The sequence below is a fragment of the Schistocerca serialis genome, chromosome 4 (assembly GCF_023864345.2).
Source record: "Schistocerca serialis cubense isolate TAMUIC-IGC-003099 chromosome 4, iqSchSeri2.2, whole genome shotgun sequence".
NCBI classification, from domain to species: Eukaryota; Metazoa; Arthropoda; class Insecta; order Orthoptera; family Acrididae; genus Schistocerca; species Schistocerca serialis.
The window spans coordinates 382446336-382465875 of record NC_064641.1 but is presented as its reverse complement, the minus strand read 5'-3'; the positions used below and the strand labels follow the sequence as shown (position 1 = coordinate 382465875).

At 43.4% G+C, this 19540-nt stretch overlaps 1 protein-coding gene across 1 annotated transcript in view; it reads right to left on the bottom strand.

Moving 5' to 3' along the window:
• The window catches only part of LOC126474866 (calmodulin-binding transcription activator 1), a 1815894-nt gene that overhangs the window by 420228 nt on the left and 1376126 nt on the right, over window positions 1-19540 (bottom strand). The window contains exon 6 of the mRNA XM_050102346.1: window positions 2203-2270. Coding sequence (XP_049958303.1) covers window positions 2203-2270 — 68 coding nt within the window. The remainder of the gene's footprint in view (window positions 1-2202; window positions 2271-19540) is intronic.

Here is a 19540-nt window from a genome sequence, read left to right as displayed (position 1 = left end):
GGTTCTACTCCTCACTGAGGACAGACATGAGGGGTTCCATAGTTAAGTCCTGGAAGATAGTATGACGACTGTTCAACAGGCATACCGGTCTGTAGCTCTCTGGAGCAGTCGGAACCTTATGTGCACCCTTGCTGATTGTTACGTTATGACATATATCCACCTCGCAAGAATCCTTAAACGTAATAAAGCTTCAATAACGAGAGGGAAGTTAAATACGGCACTACTAGCGGTCCTATCCTCTTTACAACTTCAGCATATATTTCTTCCCGACCTGGAGCGTCAGTTTCGAGATCGCAACTACTACCGCCTCCTCTGCATAACGTGCTACTACAGTCGGCTTCCCTGGACCTTACATGATAGTCACTGTCTGGGTGAGCTTTGTGGTCCGGTAAAAGTGACCTTCGCATGTAGACGGCTATCCCTCTACGTTCAAACCGGTTAGTTTCGTCACGTCTATTGCCCCCGCAGGAGCATTTCTCTGTAGTACTGTGCCGTAGGTTTGACTTCGCATCAGCTGCCACAAAGATAAATACATTCTGAGTGAAGTGCGCTACCGAATTTAGGTTATGAACGTATGGGCTAACACTATGTGCGTACTGCCTATAAATGAGTTAAGCCACATGGTACTCAAATATTTTACTTCAATGATAACCATGTGCTACTCGCATACCTGAGCTTATTAACAGTATAGCATTTGTTAAGTACGACAACAGCTGAAACTGGCCTACTATTACCTGTTACAACGGTCGATTGTTGAGGAAAAGCAGGTTTTCTTCGATTTACACAATATGACTTCTAAAAGCATACTATGCCCAATTCCTGTTATTCAGAAATCTTATGCGTTTCATACATTACAAATGAGCTCGTACTGGCATTCAGTTGTAGTAGACTTAACGTAGTAGTACCTAGTACAGACAAAGCCCGCCACAGGAGGGTTGTGTCCCCAGTTACGCTATTCGAAAAAAGCAGGCAATTTTCCTATGTAGACTGTGTGTAAATATTCTGGGGGTAAATGTCATGCTCTCCCGAAGGCCCATTGGACATGGGAAGCTACTGATGGTGATCTGTCGGAGGAACAGGGATATTAAGCTCAGCGGCCTCCTTGGTGCCGTGCAAGAGACGTAGACTACCAACCGGCACTTTAGTTTGACCCTCTCTCTTTTGTCACCACCAACACCAACACAAACACAACAGTAAACTCAAAGATGCGAGTGTGTTAGGCTTTAACCCGAAATACATAGCTCTACCCTGAAATGGCAGAAGTCATGGGGTAGCGATATGCACATATAAAGATGGCAGTAGTATCTGGTGCACAAGGTATAAAAGGGCAGTGTATTGACGAAGCTGTCATTTGTACTCAGGTGATTCATGTGAAGAGGTTTCCGATCTGATTACGTCCGTATGACGCGAATTAACAGACCCTGAACGCGGAATGATAGTTAGAACTGGACGCATGGGTCATTCCATTCGGAAATCGTTAGGGAATTCAATATTCCGACACCTTCAGTGTCAAGAGTGTGCCGAGAATACCAGATTTCCTGGACAACGCAGTGGCCGACGGCCATCACTTAATGACCGAGGCAGGGTTCGGTGTGGCGCAGACCCCACGAACCCATGGATCCTAGTCGTCAACAAGGCACCGTGCAAGCTGGCGGTGGCTCCGTAATGGTGTGGCCTGTGTTTACAAGGAATGGATTGGGTCCTCTCATCCAACTGATATGGTCATTGACTCGAAATGGTTATGTTCGGACGCCCGGAGACCATTTGCAGCCTTTCATGGGCTTCAAGTTCACCAACATGCCAGCGGCCCACGACTGTTCACGATTCGTTTGAAGAACACTTATAATAGGCAATTCGAGAAAATGATCTGAAAATGCAGTTCGCTTGACATGATACCCATCGAACATTTATGGAACATAATCAAGAGGTCGCGCACAGAATCCTGCACAGGCTACACTTGGCAATTATAGACGGCCATAGAGACAGGCAGCATGGCTCAGCATTTCTGCAGGGGACTTCTAACGACTTGTTCAGCCCATGCCACGTCGAGCTGCTGCACTACCGGGCAAAAGGGGGTCCGACACGATATAAAGAGGTATTCCCATGATTTTTGTCACTTCAGGGTAAACTGCTATTGTGCATTTGTGCCACTGCGCGTTTCATGTCGAAAATTAAGAGAGAGACAATGGAAAAAGTACTCACCTGATCTTGACCTCCTTGCTTTGCCACTCATTGTGCCTATCAAAGCTAATGAGTATGGCGGCAATTTCCTGCAAGAAAGAAAGACCAGAATTAGCTGATGTAATAGTTACAATATTTTAAACATTGCGACTAAAACCGTAAACTCGCACTTTCGTTTACAGCGAAAAACCCAAGAGATATGTTATGCCAACATTTTGTTGGTACAACGACCAGTACATTGACTATCATGTACTCAGGTTTCTGTCACAATAGAGTACAATTATGTCCATAACGTATTTACATGCAGACCTATTTTATGAAGATGTCGTGTAAGTGTATCAGTCGAATTATACTCTAATAAACACTCCAAATGCAGGCAACGGTTTGAGAATGAACGTTATCGCCTCGAAAGTAGTCACCACAAAGAAATTGTATGCAACTGTGACAGAAACCTGAAAGACTAACGCAAGAAATGCAGGACAGAACTGACAGCCCTAAAATTTTTAACCAAAACAAACATACACACACACACACACACACACACACACACACACACACACACATAAGCGCGCGCGTTAGCGACTTTCAGAATCGCAACGTCCGTCGTATCCGCTTTATCAGTCAAATTCTTTTGCCAATCCACCGTGCCTGTTCTGAAAAAAATAGTGGCCTCACAGTTTAACTCTTAACTACGCGTTTTAGTACTCTTGTGTCACGCAGTACGTCTCGTATCCTATGTGTATTCTATCACCTTGAAGAGTATCAGAACCAAACTTTCTAACCTTACCCCATCATATTTAAAACTTCATTGAGAGTGTGCATTTGTTGCACGAAATGCCAGACCTGTTCTTCCACCGAGCAAAATGGCGCAGCGGTTAACACGCTGCACTCGTATTCAGGAGGACGTCGGTTCAAATCCGCGTCCGGCCATCCTGATTTAGGTTTTCCGTGATTTCCCTAAATTGGTTCAGGCAAATGCTGGTTCCTTTGAAACGGCACGGCGGATTTCCTTCCCCGCCCTTCTCTAATCCGATGGGACAGACGACCTCACTGTTAGGTCCCCTCCCCCAAATCTACCAACCAACCTGCTCTTCCAAGAACATTAGGTCATTATTAAAGCAACAATTCTGCGTTTTTCAATCGCTCTCACCTGGCACGTGACTAGAAAGGCCTACCGGCAACTGTTTCTCCTTGCACTTGCATTATCATTCATACAATATTAGGTTAAGAAAGGATCCTTAGTCTACATTTTCACACAGACTGTATTCCAAGTCTCGTGTCAGCTAAACATCTGACTGTCATTTCGCTGCTCGGTCGTAAACGATCCGCGATTTGGTAGTTGTGAAGTCGATAGGTAACACCGAAGTTTTCTGACTGCACTGCTTTTCGACGTTTACGGGTTAGTTTGCACGATACTGAAACTGTTTAGCAGAAAGAACAGTTTTTCTATCTTAAATGATCTTGTGTAACACGAAAAGCATGCTCCAAGACTTCAATAAAGAAAGGCTATCTTTGATGTTGTGCGCCTCGTAAGAAAGTTCTGGCCGGGGCGGCTACCTTAGGAGAAATTTTACTTAATCGCATGTACAGACAGCATTCTGTTATTCAGGTCTGTTTCGTGTCGGGCTCGCAGACGGCGCCAAGGCATGCCACGCACTCCCTGGCACTTTACGGCTCTGAAAGAATGTTTTATACTTCTTGTAATGGGGCTTCGTTTAATTTTCGGGAACATTTTTACACAGGATGTCTGCTAAAATTAAAGAGAATGGCAATTTGCCCGATAAGAACATTGTTCGCGGCCCTGCCTTCCATTGCAATTAATACTAGAAGAATGTTCCTGCCCGTAAAACTTACAGACATCACTCTTCCTCTTATCGGCTGCAAGTAACGGTCAGCACGGCTAGTCGAAAGACCGTCGTAACTTCTCTGTGTTTAATTAACTCTCCGAAATAAATTACTACCAATAACTATAAAACAAAACGGTTCAACATAAATGACAGAGAACGGCTCAAGGGACGTGAATTATGGTTCATCTCATTTCATTATTCTGCAAATGTCAGCTTTCGGTTGATAATTATTATTTTAAAACGTTACGACGAACCTGAAAGTGTAAAATATCCGACCAGTTTACTTTCCTCAATACAGACCCTTTCTATGAATTACAGCAATATGGAGTGGAAAGCCATACACGAACACTGGGGCTCCGGCGCTCGTCTCGATGTCATCTCTCTACATGCCAGAGACATAAATGGTTTATGTAACAAACTACAGTATGTTTTTGAGTGTTCATCCTTGTCATTGATAGAAATTATACGCACAATATTTTGAGTATTGGCATAGTAGTATAGGTCAGGTTCTCTCAGAACTCGTCTTGAGTAATCGCAGCTCAGCCAGTGGGTCCACACAGATGTACGACGCAGACGGCCAAATCAGTGCCAAAATACTGGGCATAAAAACTACATTAAACAACCGAAAATGTATCGCTTATTAGTCTCTTAGGGACGCCCCCAAATATCACGTTTATCCATGCTGACATCACATTAATTACAGTATTTACAGTATTACACAGGATAGCTCACAAAAGTATTCATTATCTCAAAAACGGTTTCGTAGTTCTGCTAATCTGTTTTTCCTACATCACTTAAGGTTTCTATATCTTTTTGAAGCAAATTTTATTGGGAACACCCAGTCAATCCAAAACGTTTCGATACTGGATTAATAAAAAAAATGCAGACGCGTTAAAGTAGGGCTTTTAATGCTTCAGGTGTTTAACATAGCTTCCCCCACATGAGTGCAGCGCACAGAACGTTCGTGCAAAACGTTAAATTGTCAGAAAAGTCCTTGTTTGGAATGTTGTCCAACTCGCGCGTCACTGTGCTTTGAATGTCGTTTAGGTCGTCAAAGCGTTGACTCTTCATGTGGATTTATGCACTTGGTCCGTTTGTGGTAGGTCGTCACCAGTGATTACTTTTCCCAGAAATGAGTTGTTAGCGTCTTGCATTTCAGTCAAGTCAGGACAGGCGGACCACGTGTCGTCGTTTCTGTTTGGCAGTCAGTGTGTATGGGACATACTTGACGCACACTTTTCTCTTCTTAGAAACATTCTGAGGAATGACTTCAATACTTGATATAGAAATATTGCTCCATTGCGATCTGTGACACAACAGCGTTGTGAAACTATGGCCGCACGTCCACTACTTAACACTGCCTGTTCACAAATGATTCGTCAGATGCAAATCTGTTGTTTACAGTTGTTAGTTCAAGCTATCAACGTAATTACTGTGCTGAAGACGCTTATACGCCGGGAATAAAAACTACTTTTCGGACTATTTTCTGTTGCCCTGCCAACAAAGAAGTCGCCACAAGAGAAGCGCCAGCTCAGCTGGTGGGAAAGGTGGGGAAGGAAATCTTTGTGTTTGCGTGGAGACCTGAATTGCGTCCCGTCCAAATCGAAACCAATATTTTAAACTCATTTTTTATTAATTATGGCCAATGTATAATGTTGCCACAGCCGATAATAGATAGAACGTCAATACACCAAAAGTACGCATGAGTATGAAGGTCACAATAACAAGCTATATGCAATCGTCACTAACAGACTTTATTCTATGATGGAAATTCATCAATTATTAACGGGCACTGAACGTACATATGGTCAAAGTATATATACTAATACGCTTTGGCTCCTGCTAACAAAACTAAGCACATACAGAGAATGGTGTTTTAAAAGTTGTCAAATATTTCGATTTGCTTCTATAATGAGATTTTAAATAAATGTGTCTATAGCACTGCGATAACAGACGTACATAAAAAGAGAAGTGAGAAATGAACGTTGAGTTTTGACGACTCGTCGACTAGTGACGGAGCACAAACTCGGACGGAGAAGAATAAGCAAGGAAATAGGCAGAGTGCCGTTCAAAGGTAACATTCCGGTATTTCCTTTCAATGGATTAGGGAAACCAACGGAAGACCTAAATCTGTGTGACTTGACGGGGATTTGAACCGCCGTCCATCGAAATGCGATTTACTGCCACACATCACTCAGTAAATAAAAGGAGGTGGCGTCGTCATTATAGTACCAAAACCGACAAATAAATGTGGGGCACTTGTTCAAGGAAATGGATGGTGGTGTTAGGAATCCTACGTAAAACGTTTTCAAATGGTTCAAATGGCTCTGAGCACTATGGGACTTAACATCTGAGGTCATCAGTCCCCTAGAGCTTAGAACTACTTGAACCTAACTAAACTAAGCACATCACACACATCCATGCCCGAGGCAGGATTCGAACCTGCGACCGTAGCAGTCGCGCGGTTCCGGACTGAAGTGCCTACAAACGCTCGGCCATCGCGGCCGGCTAAAACGTTTTCAGATAGCGGAAATGAAAGACAGTATCTGCAAGAAAACAGTAAGAGCGGAAAAAGCTTTGAATTAATTCGGGCGGGAACGGGAAAAAAAAGCATTCGTTGTTAGTAGTGACAATGATGGAAAACAGCCTATAAAAAACCTTAGGTACATTAAATGAACAAAATTCATTGAAATTACACGAAACAAATGGAATCAATAAAAACAATGACCTGCAATAAATGAAAGTGTCTTGAGAAAAACTGTGTCACTCCGGATTCGAACCTGCCCTCCAGCTTACGGAGAGCGGTGGCCTTAGCCACTAGGCGCCCTCAGCACGCCTCCCAACAACAATGTAACTTTTCCTCTAATTTTTCCTGACATTTCCTCCTATTACTTCCGAACAAAACACCCAAAGACCGTCTCACAGGGTGACTGAGAATTACACAACAAGCGGAACGAATTTGGCGGAAGAACGTGGCTTGCCCCGTCACACAGATACCTTTATGAACTGAATTAAATTAACTGATATACATGTACTATGTGTCTTTTCCACATTTCACTGTCTTCTGCTTTAACTATTTTCAGCGTTATTCATTCTGAAACTTCTGTGCAAAACGCAAAGCAAGTGAAATAAACAACAGGGCAGTTACGGTAAATCTGAGGCACAGATCGTGAGATCCATCATTTGCGATCCTAAACTCTTAAAATTCTTAAAATGTTTTACATAATCGCAGTAGTGAGTGAATCTTAGACGATTACAAGAATCTAATACGTAACACAACATCTACTTCTTGAAGTTTCGCAGGGGTTTAAAAGTGTAACCAAATTTCTTCAGTGAACTTCCGTAAATGGTTGAGTTACCAGTATATGAGTATAAAAATGTCGAGTATCTCACACACAGTAATTGTTCTGCTTGCCGGGGACTCAGTCTTTCTCTCCTGACGTGAACTCCCATAACATTTCGTTTCATGAAATGTTGTGGACATCGAAACAGGGTTTCCCACACATAATAGTGCGCAACGAGAGTGAGTGTTTGCCGTATAGTTAATGCGCATATCGTTTCTTTGTTAACCGAGGTATGAAAGAATATTTTTATTGGTAATCCTGTGCCGCAAGAACATCAGGTAACTGGGCAAAACTTGAATTTTGCCAGTCGTCTTGTCTTTCATATTCAATATATTTCCGCGTTTGTTGCAAAAATGTTCACTGCAAACATTACCACTTTATTCTCTATTCCTGTATCTTTAAGGTTTATGTGTGTGATTCGGTTTTATTACACACCGTTCAAATTACAACACAATATCATATACTACGTGCCATTGACATCGATCTCTCACACATAGTAGCTGTGCACCAAGTAATCAACAGTGGTTTTATTTTCACGTAAAACTAGTAAACAAGAGCTATTTACTGTCTCCCTGCCATGGTTTGTATTGGCTCGCGGAGTGCACACGGAATTATTCTGTGAAGGTGGCTCTCTTAGCGCATAATCAAAACTCGTGATGCAAATGAAGGCAGTTTGGGCAGTTACAGGCATTGTGAACACAGAGTCGTGTCGTCCACAGTTAAAGAATTAAAGGTAGTAAAAGCCCATTCCTCTGTAAAAAAAAAAAAAAAATGTTCAAATGTGTGTGAATTCCTAAGGGACCAAACTGCTGAGGTCATCGGTCCCTAGACTTACACACTACTTAAACTAACTTACGTTAAGAACAACACACAGACCCATGCCCGAGGGAGGACTCGAACCTCCGGCGGGAGGGGCCACGCAGTCCATGACATGACGCCTTAAACCGCGCGGTCACTCCGCGCGGCACTCCTCTCTATTAAGTACTGTCTCCCGTTTTCTTTTTACGACAGTTTTAGTGGGTAACTATATCATATATTACCGTTGATGGAAGGCAAAGTTATAGGCCATATTCAAATCAATATGTACATTTATTTGTATTTTAAACGTGGTTTGTAATACTTATCGTAAAGTAACTGTTGGCAATGCCTGTTTCAAAAACTGGCGGCTAACGATTAGTAAAGGTATTCCATTATATTTTATTCTCTTCTTGTTTTCAAGATTTCAGGAATGATGCTAAAAAATATAGATAATTCCGTTTAAGAAATCATACTGCCTTTAACGTATCGAAATATACATGATTTATGAGTATTAACAGCAGAAAGAATGTACTCGCATCATTTTTCCTACTCGTTGAAAACTTCATTTCGTTTTCATGAACCATTTAAACAATATTTCGGGACTCTCCATTGACACCCTACACGTATGTATGTATATGAGGGCCATTCCCAAGCTAACGATTCCCATTTATTTTCACTGCAACTACAGCAGGTACAGCAAGCACAATAACACAATTAAAGAAAACAATATATCAGCTACCGACTGTCATTATTCCACTTAGTCACCACTGTTCGTTACGTACTTTTTCTAACGATGAAGAAAAGCTGTCAAGCCGTACGCGTGAAAATGTAACAGATGGTGCGAGCCACTGTCTCATAGCTTTGACGACAGCACGTGAATCCAGAAAATGTTGGCCACCGAGTGTATCTTTCATAGTCCCAAAGAGATGGAAGCGTGAAGGTTCTAAATCAAGACAGTACAGTGGATGTGGTAGGACAGTCTAGCCAAATTTGGCAGTGAGTTCCATGGTAGCAAAATTGTTATGTGACCAGGAGTGATGTGTTGCAAAGTACACGTTTGTATTCTCCTCTGGCCTGATTCTGAGAATTAGTGTTTTCAGCCTGATCAGTGTCTTCTTGTAACGAATTGAATTGAGAATTAGTTTAGTCTCCAAAAAATCCAAAAGATTAATAAGCTGCCTATCCCAGACGATTACGCATATCACTCTGCCAGCAAATAGCTCTCTCTTCAACTCCATTTTGTTGGAGAATTTCCATGCCTCTACTCCAAGGACTGTCTCTTGGATTCTGGTTCGTAGTGGTCACGCCACGTCTCATCTCCGATGATGATGGTGTTCAGAAAATTCTCACCTTCAGCAGGTCCCGACAAAATTCCAGTACACGATTCTTTCAGTCTCATGTAAGCATCCGGAGGATTTATCTCGCACAACTGTGCGGAAACTAACATAGCGTAACATCGTGTCTAAGGCATTACAGACAGCATTCAGTTGTCCGCTCAATTCCTTGTTCCTAAGCCACGTATTACTTAATCGAGACGCTGTTCATTACGAGGGATGGCAACTGAGCACGGTCTGCCTGGTCAGGGGTTGTCGGGCACCGCTATTGAAACGCAGTACCCACCGCCTCCCATTGCTCACATTTACTCCTCCATCTCCATATGACTTTAGTAAGTGTCGATGTGTTTAATTTGGTCCAGTGAGGTGAGGAGTGGCACATGCCTGCTTTATACGGACCTCTATGTCATACGCCATTTTTGGAACGGTCCCTACTGCTGCTGTCTGTCACAGGACAACAAAACCAACAAAATATTAGCGGGAAGGTTCAAATATTAGTACTACACCAGTGCTGGTGTAGTACTGGCTCTCACACTCGAAGTAAAAGAACACAGGGTTTACTTTCGGAATAGTTACATGTTCTCGAACCAGAAAAACACGCGCGCGCGCACACACACACACACACACACACACACACACACACACACACACACACACACACACACACACACACACACAGCCCGACAATTAATAATTAGAGTGGGATAATATGATACAACTGGTGAATTCGTATCTTCATATGACATGTGCTCAAAAGTTCGCAACCTCCAAGGCACTCGGTTTGGCACGAATGATATCATCCTCTGTGCACGATGTTGGGCGCAGAACTCATTGAAGCACGTCGCTTGCAGTTTGATCCTGTCCTGATTCAAAGTATGTATCATCAACATTAAAGCCCCATTCTTCGTACTATCCCTGGATGTTCCCATTCGGAATCGGAATCTATTTAGCGACTTCAGTACGAACCAGCTTTCAGCGGGTCCAGGGGATAGCTGCTTGGCTGCTGTCGTCCATTTGCGGATTTGAGACTTTCGCTCCTTCAGCAGTTCTGGCCTTACCCTCTGGGGAGTCACAGTAAGCTTCTTAGATGACAGCAGGAAGCTCCTCCTGGACAAGTCGGTGAGGACGACCGGTATGGCCAGGCAGCGTCTCTCCTGAGCACAGGTAGTCACGCGTTCTAGCTACATAGTAAAGTTCAACTGTTGAACAGGCTTAGGGCTACCAGTAAACGTGCTACACGTTTGAGGGGCGCTGCATCCATCTGCTCATATGGCTATGGCTCTGAGCACTATGGGACTTAACTACTGTGGTCATCAGTCCCCTAGAACTTAGAACTACTTAAACCTAACTAACCTAAGGACATCACACACATCCATGCCCGAGGCAGGATTCGAACCTGCGAACGTAGCAGTCGCGCGGTTCCGGACTGCGCGCCTAGAACCGCTAGACCACCGCGGCCGGCCCATCTGCTCAGTAAAGGATGAAAAGATGATGTTTACCAAAGCAGAAGGGCATAATCCGCAGCAGAAAACAGTGCCATTTTTTATGTTCGCGACGTTTCGGGCTAAAAGCGAAGTTGTTTCAGGGGTCTTTTAAGGAAGCGTTGTAGGTCCTTTGGTGTTTCTCTAATATAAACAATATAGGCGACAGTCCGAAGAGCTACCTTAAATTTTCTTCAGATGACGCCGCTGTTTACCGTCCAGTAAAGTTATCAGAAGTGAGGTCTTCCACACGAACACTAAAAAAATTCCGTTAAATTTCGATTACACGATAAATCAAAAGGACCTGAATTCAGCGAAATACCTAGGGATAACAATTACGAATAGCTTAAATCTGAACGACCACACTGATAATGTTGTGGAGAAGGCGAACCAAAGACTGTATTTCATTGGCAGCAACGAATCCACTAAAATAGCTGCCTACACAACGCTCGTTCGTCCTCTGCTAGAGTATTGCTCTGAGGTGTGGGATCCTTACCGAATAGGCTTGACGGAGGACATCAAAAAAGTCCGAAGAAGGGTAGCTCGTTTTGTATTAACATGAAACAGAGGAGAGAGTGTCACGGATATGATACGCGAGTTGGAGCGGCAATCATTAAAACAAAAGCGGCTTTCATTGCGGCAAGATTTTTTCAAGAAATTTCCATCATCGACTTCTTCCTACGAACGGCAAAATGTTGTGTTGACTCCCAGCTACTGAAGGGGATGTGACCGGCGCGATAAAATAAGTGAGACGTCGCACGGAAAGATTTGTGCGCTCATTTTGCTGACGTGCTATACGAGCATGAATGGTATCCCAGGAGGAATGTTCAATATTCACGGATATGGCCGCAACGCTCGTTTGAAGTAAAAACTTCAAATGAGCATATGCCCTATTGTGAATGCTTTCCAAGATAGAATACGTTGCGTTTCGCGACAGTGGCGCACACTTGCGTGTCTTGCCCACCCAACCCCTCTGACGTTTTATTCTATCCCAACCTACCTCCTCTTTTCTCGGGACTCCTTTCTGCAACTAACCTATTTCGTTGAACGCGCAGTTGTTCGTGGTGTGCCGGCCGGGGTGGCCGATCGGTGCCGGGGTAGCCGAGCGGTTCTAGGCGCTCCAGTCTGGAACCGCGCGACCGCTACGGTCGCAGGTTCGAATCCTGCCTCGGGCATGGATTGTGTGATGTCCTTAGGTTAGTTAGGTTTAAGAAGTTCTAAGTTCTAGGGGACTGATGACCTCAGATGTTAAGTCCCATGGTGCTCAGAGCCATTTGAACCATTTGTTAAGTCCCATAGTGCTCAGAGCCATTTGAACCATTTTTTTTTTTGTCCGTGGTGTGTTGAGCGTCAAGTGATGCGAGGGACTGATAGTTTATCACAGAGAAGCATCGGTTAACTGTGTTTGTACACGTGCTGGCTAACATGCCACACATCTACAGTAACGAGGAACATACAGGGTTGGCGTATATGTATGATTTCTGCGCTGGTAGTCCTCCTGCTGCTATCAAAGAATACCCCCATTTTTCTTATGAATGTATTGTACATCTGTAGATGTGCAAACCTGACAATGTATTGAATGATACAGAAAATGAGCAACAATATTTTCCATCTGGGAAGCCATTCGGAATAGAGCATATGTCCATATGAAGATTCTTGCTTCCAATGATAATTCCTGTCATGTGCCTGAATATCGGCCATTCCTCTTCGGACACCCTGTATAGTGACAGGTTCAGCCTGTGTCTTCACTGCAATATGAAACCGTCGGTTCAGACGCACCACGTTGCTCTAACCGGTATGCTGAGCATATAAAAACTGTACCCTTAACAGGTGATTTCAAGCTCTCCTCGGTAAATATCACACGGAGTGTGGAAAGTTCAGGCGGAAGCGGTACGCACTCGACAAAGTAATTCGAAGTGGCTGCGAGACCAACACAGTCGTGGAGTGGTAGGGCATGAGAGGAGGGGGGGGGGGGGGGGGGCAGAGGCAAGGCTCGCAGTTTAACGGCTGAACGGCTTCCAATCGCGCTCGGGGCTCCGTGCGCGCAGCCGTTGGCGTTAAAGCCGCCCCATAACGAAGGGCCCGTGGCGAGGGCCACGGCCTCTGCCTCAGCGAGGGAACGGCGCGCCCGGATCGGCGCGTTAAGCCGGAAATCCGGCCAAACCGGCGGAGATTAAAATTCCGGGCCGCGGGGCGCCAGCAGACCAGCCGGCCGGCGGCGCCCGCGCGGGCCCAGCCTCAAACGATCCCAGGACCGGGGGCGCGCGACACGCCGGCGCTTCCGCCGCGCCACGAAATACCGGCACGCCGTATGCAGATAGAGCGAGCAGCGCGGATTTGCATTTGCGGCCGCTATTGTTTCCCCGCACGGCTCCTGATAAGCTACACGAACGGCTCCATCAGGAACGCCGCTTACAAAATAAATTGCCCTTTCTCGTGATACTTCCTAGGCCCCATCGCCCCGACGTGGCAGCCGTATCTTGCGCGATAAAGACGAAATGTGTGTCGAAATGACGACGAATAGAAACTATAGCTGGGTCGGCTACAGTTAAAAAAAAACGCGATGTAAAAGTAGTTTGTCGTGTGCTGTGGTACAAGGAATATCGAAAGCAATACCAACAGTGCCGGTCAGCTAATGTACTTTACATGATTGCAATGGTTCCCAATGCTTTAGTGGGGAAAGTTTAAGCCACTTTTCCGAAAACAAATGTAATTCACCATAATCATCTTGGAAATGTTGGGTTGTTCTCATTTCTGAGCTTACTAATAATTCCGTCTTAGGCATTCTCAGTCATAAATCAGTTGTTTGCGAATGACAACCTGTAGATTGTCTAGTAGATTTGAAGTCACCAGCATAAACACCCAATAGCTTCATGTGAGGTATATAAAAAAATGAGTACATCCATTTTATTTCCAAATTTACTATAAACCTTCAACCTTTCGACATATAGTAAATCAACAATCAGAATGTCTCACCTCAGAGGTACGTGTGTCAAATCTGTACTGAAAGCGAACTTATGTAGATTTTTTTAAACAATACAGTGAGGTGACAAATCTACATATATATTCCGCTAGACAACAAGCGATGTGGGCCGGAGTACACTATTCGCGCCAAAGTCATATCCCCCCACCCCAGTTCCACTCGTGGATCGCGCGAGGGAAAAATGACTGTCTAGACGCCTCAGTACGAGCTCTAATTTTCCTATCTTTGAATGGTGATCATTGCGCGATATGAAAGTTGGTGGTAATAATATATGCTCTACATCCTCGGCGAAGATCGGATTTTGGAATTTAGTGAGCAGCCCCTTCCATTTAGTGCGTCGTCTATCTGCAAGTGTGTCCCACTTCAAACTTTCTATGAGATTTGTAACGCTCTCGCGATGGCTAAATGTATCAGTCACGAATCTTGGCGCTCTTCTTTGGACCTTCTCAATTTCTTGAATCAGACCCAACTGGTAAGGGTCCCATACAGACGAACAATACTCTAAGACTGGACGAACTAAAGTATTGTAAACAATTTCCTTTGTTGAAAGACTGCATCGCTTCAGGATTCTACCAATAAACCGCAATCTAGAGTTCGCCTTACCCGTTACTTGTGTAATCTGATCGTTCCATTCGACATCATTTCGAATAATCATACCAGGTATTGACGGATGTCACCGCTTCCAAAGACTGGGCTTGCACGGTATTTTGTACTCGTACATTAATGAGGATTTTCGCTTTGTTGTACGCAGTAGGTTACACTTACTAATATTGAGAGGTAACTGCCAGTCATTACACCACGCATTTATTTTCTGCAAATCCTCATTGATTTGTTCACAATTTTCGTGTGATACTACTTTCCTGTAGATTACAGCAACATCGGCAAACAGTCTAATGCCGCTGTAATACCAACAACCAGATCGTTTACGTAAATCGTAAGAAGCAGCGGACCTATTACGCTGCCCTGGGGCACACCTGAAGTTACACTTGTTTCTGTTGAAGTCACCCCGTTCAGGACGACATACTGCTCTCTGTCTGTTAGAAAACTTTCTATCCAACCGCATATGTCATCGGATAGGCCGTAAGCGCGCCATATTCACATACACAGATGGCGGTAGTATCGCGTACACAAGGTATAAGAAGTCAGTGCATTGACGATGTCATGTGTACTCAGGTGATTCACGTGAAAAGATGTCTGAAGTGATTATGGCGGCACGAAGATAATTTACAAACTTTTAACGCGGAATGGTAGTTGGAGCTAGATGCATGCGACATTCCATTTAGGACATCGTTAGCGAATAATTTAATATTCCGAGATCCACAGTGTCAACAGTGTCCCAACAATATCTAATTTCAGGCATTACCTCTGACCACGGACAACGCAGTGACCGACAGCCTTCACTTAACGACAGAGAGCAGCGGCGTTCGAATGGAGTTGTCAGTGGTAACTGAGAAGCAACACTGTGTGAAATAACATCAGAAATCAAAGTGAGACGTGCGACGAACGTAACCGTTACGACAGTGTGCGAAATCTGGCCTTAATGGGGGCACGGCAGCAGGCGACCGACGCGAGTGCCTTAGGTAACAGAATGACATGGCCTGCAGCGCCTCTCCTGCGCTCCTGACCATATCGATTGGACCCTACACGACTGGAAAACCGTGGCCTGGCCAGAGGAGTTCCGACTTTAGTTGTTAAGAGCTGATGGTAGGGTCGGGTGTGGCGTAGACCCCATGACGCCAAGGATCCAAGCTGTCAACAAGGCACTGTGGAAGCTGGTGGTGTCTCCATAATAGTGTGGGATTTGTTTACATGGAATGAACTGGGTCCTCTGGTCCCAATGAACCTCTTGGAGACAAATTGCAGCCATTCATGGATTTTTGCGTTCCCAATCAACGATGCAATATTTATGGATAACAATGCGCCATGTCACCATGCAACAACTGTCATGACTTTAGTCACCTCAGTGTAATCGCTCCTTTTAGAGACATAAATATTTTATGCCAAAAGTTAATATAATCCACACAAGAGGTTAACATCTAACAACAATTTTGTAGAAAGAAAAGAAATAAGTCCACTGAAGATAGCAAAAAAGCTGCTGAAATATGTCCGGGTAAAAAAAAACTACAAAACGGTGTCTTGCATAATGCGAAATTCCTCACCAACAGATTTACCACTGAATACTTCACTTTGATTTACCATACTTCACTTTGCTTTACCATTGAATACTTCGGCACAAGAGTATGTAGATGAAGATGAAATGGGAGATATGATATTGCGTGAAGAGTTTGACAGAGCACTGAAAGACCTGAGTCCAAACAAGGGCCCTGGATTAGACAACATTCCATTAGCACTACTGACAGCCTTGGGAGAGCCAGTCCTGACAAAACGCTACCATCTCGTGAGCAAGATGTATGAAACAGGCGAAATACCTTCAGACTTCAAGAAGAATATAATAATCCCAATTCCAAAGAAAGCAGGTGTTGACATATGCGAAAATTACCGAACTATCAGTTTAATAAGACACAGCTGCAAAATACTAACGCGAATTCTTTACAAACGAATGGAAAAACTGGTAGAAGCCGACCTCGGGGAATATCAGTTTGGATTCCGTAGAAATGTTGGAACACGTGAGCCAATACTGATCCTACGACTTACCTTAGAAGGAAGATTAAGGAAAGGCAAACCTACGTTTCTAGCATTTGTAGACTTAGAGAAAGCTTTTGACAATGTTGACTGGAATACTCTCTTTCAAATTCTGAAGGTGGTAGGGGTAAAATACAGAGAGCGAAAGGCTATTTACAATTTGTTCAGAAAGCAGATGGCAGTTATAAGAGTAGAGGGGCACGAAATGGAAGCAATGGTTGGGAAGGGAGTGAGACAGGTTTATAACCTATCCCCGATGTTATTCAATCTGTATATTGAGCAAGCAGTAAAGAAAACAAAAGAAAAGTTCGGAGTAGGTATTAAAATCCGTGGAGAGGAAATAAAAACTCTGAGGTTCGCCGATGACATTGTAATTCTGTCAGACACAGCAGAGGACTTGGAAGAGCAGTTGAACGGAATGGACAGTGTCTTGAAAGGAGGGTATAAGATGAACATCAACAAAAGCAAAACGAGGATAATGGAATGTAGTCGAATTAAGTCGGGTGATGCTGAGGGAATTAGATTAGGAAATGAGACACTTAAAGTAGTAAAGGAGTTTTGCTATTTGGGGAGCAAAATAAATGATGATGGTCGAAGTAGAGAGGATATAAAATGTAGATTGGCTATGGCAAGGAAAGCGTTTCTGAAGAAGAGAAATTTGTTAACATCGAGTATAGATTTAAGTGTCAGGAAGTCATTTCTGAAAGTATTTGTGTGGAGCGTAGTGAAACATGGACGATAAATAGTTTAGACAAGAAGAGAATAGAATCTTTCGAAATGTAGTGCTACAGAAGGATGCTGAAGATTAGATGGGTAGATCACATAATTCATGAGGAGGTATTTAATAGAATTGGGGAGAAGAGGAGCTTGTGGCACAACTTGACTAGAAGAAGGGATCGGTTGGTAGGACATGTTCTCAGACATCAAGGGATCACCAATTTGGTACTGGAGGGCAGCGTGGAGGATAAAAATCATAGAGGGAGACCAAGAGATGAATACACTAAGCAGATTCAGAAGGATGTAGGTTGCAGTAGGTACTGGGAGATGAAGTAGCTTGCACAGGATAAAGTAGCATGGAGAGCTGCATCAAACCAGTCTCAGGACTGAAGACCATAACAACAACAGTAACAAAAACTTCAGCACATAACAGGGAAACAAATTATATACAATATTACAGGAAGCGAACATGGAGTACATGAAGATCAGATGACAGATATGACGAGGTCACAGGAAACTGAGACATCACTGAAAGAAAACCTAAATTCAAACACAGCACCTGGAGTAGCCGACATTTCCTCATGACACACTATTCCACCTCGTTTGCAAAGTATCGGAGTCAGGTGAAATGCCTTCAACTTCTAGAACATCTTAAATAATCCCACTTCCAAAGACGACAAAAATACTGACTCCGTATTATTTACAAAACGAGGGAGAAACTGGTAAACCCGACCTCGATGACGATCACTTTGGGTTCCTGGGGAATGTTGAAATACAAGAGAAAATACTGACCAACGACTTACCTTAGAAAATAGATTGAAGAAACATATATTCGTGCATACTATTTATAGATTTCAAGAACGCTTTTAACATTGTTGATTGGAATATACTCTTTGAAATTCTCGAGGTAGTGAAGGTAAATTACAGGGAGCGTAAAGTGTTCTACAACTAGTACAGAAAGCATACTGCGGTTATAAGAACCGAAAGGCATGAAAGAGAAGCAGTTTCTGAGAAAGGAGTGAGTCAGGGATATAGACTATCCATATGTTATTCAATCTGTACATCGAGCAAGCGATAAAGGAAACCAAAGAGAGATTTGGAAATGGAATAAAAATTCAGCGTAAAGAAATAAATACGTTGAGGCTTGCAGGTAACACTGTAAACGGCAAAGGATGTGGGGAAGCAGCTGACTAGAATGGATCGTGTTTTCAAAAGACACAATAAGATCAAAATAAACAAAACTAAAACAAGGATTGTGGAAAGTAACCTAAATCAGGCGACGATGCATCAATTACATTATGAAACGAGACAGTAAAACCATTACATCAGTTTTGTTATCTGGGCAGCAAAGTGAGTGATGATGGCCGACGTGGAGACGATATAAAATGCAGAGGAGCTAAAGTAAGAAAAGCGTCCCTGAAAAAGATAATTTTTTAAAAACCGAATATAAATTTAGATATTGCTAATAGAAAATTTTTTCTAAAATTACTTATCCGGAACCTTGTCTTGTCAGGAAGTGACACATGGACAACAAGGAAATCTGGCAAGAAGAAAATAGAAGTTTTCAAACGAGTAGCTGCAGAGGAAGGAAGGAAGGTAAAAGCACAACGTCCCGTCGATAACAAGATTCTTACAGATTTAGCTTATACTCTGACTAGGGAAGGAAATGGGCCGAGCATGCCATCCCGGCATTTGCCTTGAGCGATTTAGGGGAATCAGGGAAAACCTAGATTGCAGGGAGGAAATCTGAACCGTAGTCTTGCCGGATGCGACTCCAGTTTGCTGACCACTGCGCTATCTTGCTCGGTGCGGTGCTACAGAAGGAAGATTAATGTTACATAAGTAGATCGGGTATCTAGTGTGGAGGTACTGAATCGAATTAGGGAGAAAACAATGTGGAACAATGTCACTAAAATCATGTTCTGAAGCAGCAAGGATGGAAACATCAAGACTGCGTGATTAAGAACGAAAGTTCGTGAGCGAGAAACATATTCCATTGTTTCCATCGTGTCATCTTTTGTTGATCATTACGTAATGGACGTCTGTACACGAGAACTTGGAAGTGTTAAGATGGAAAGTAAGCCGTTAGGAACGCGCCAAAGAAAAATTCAACGAGACGCACGTTATGCTTGATTGAATTTTCTAATTTTGAGAACACATAAAGTCTTAAGAAATCTTTTTGTTATGACAGGTGTTCGTTTTAAGTTCACCT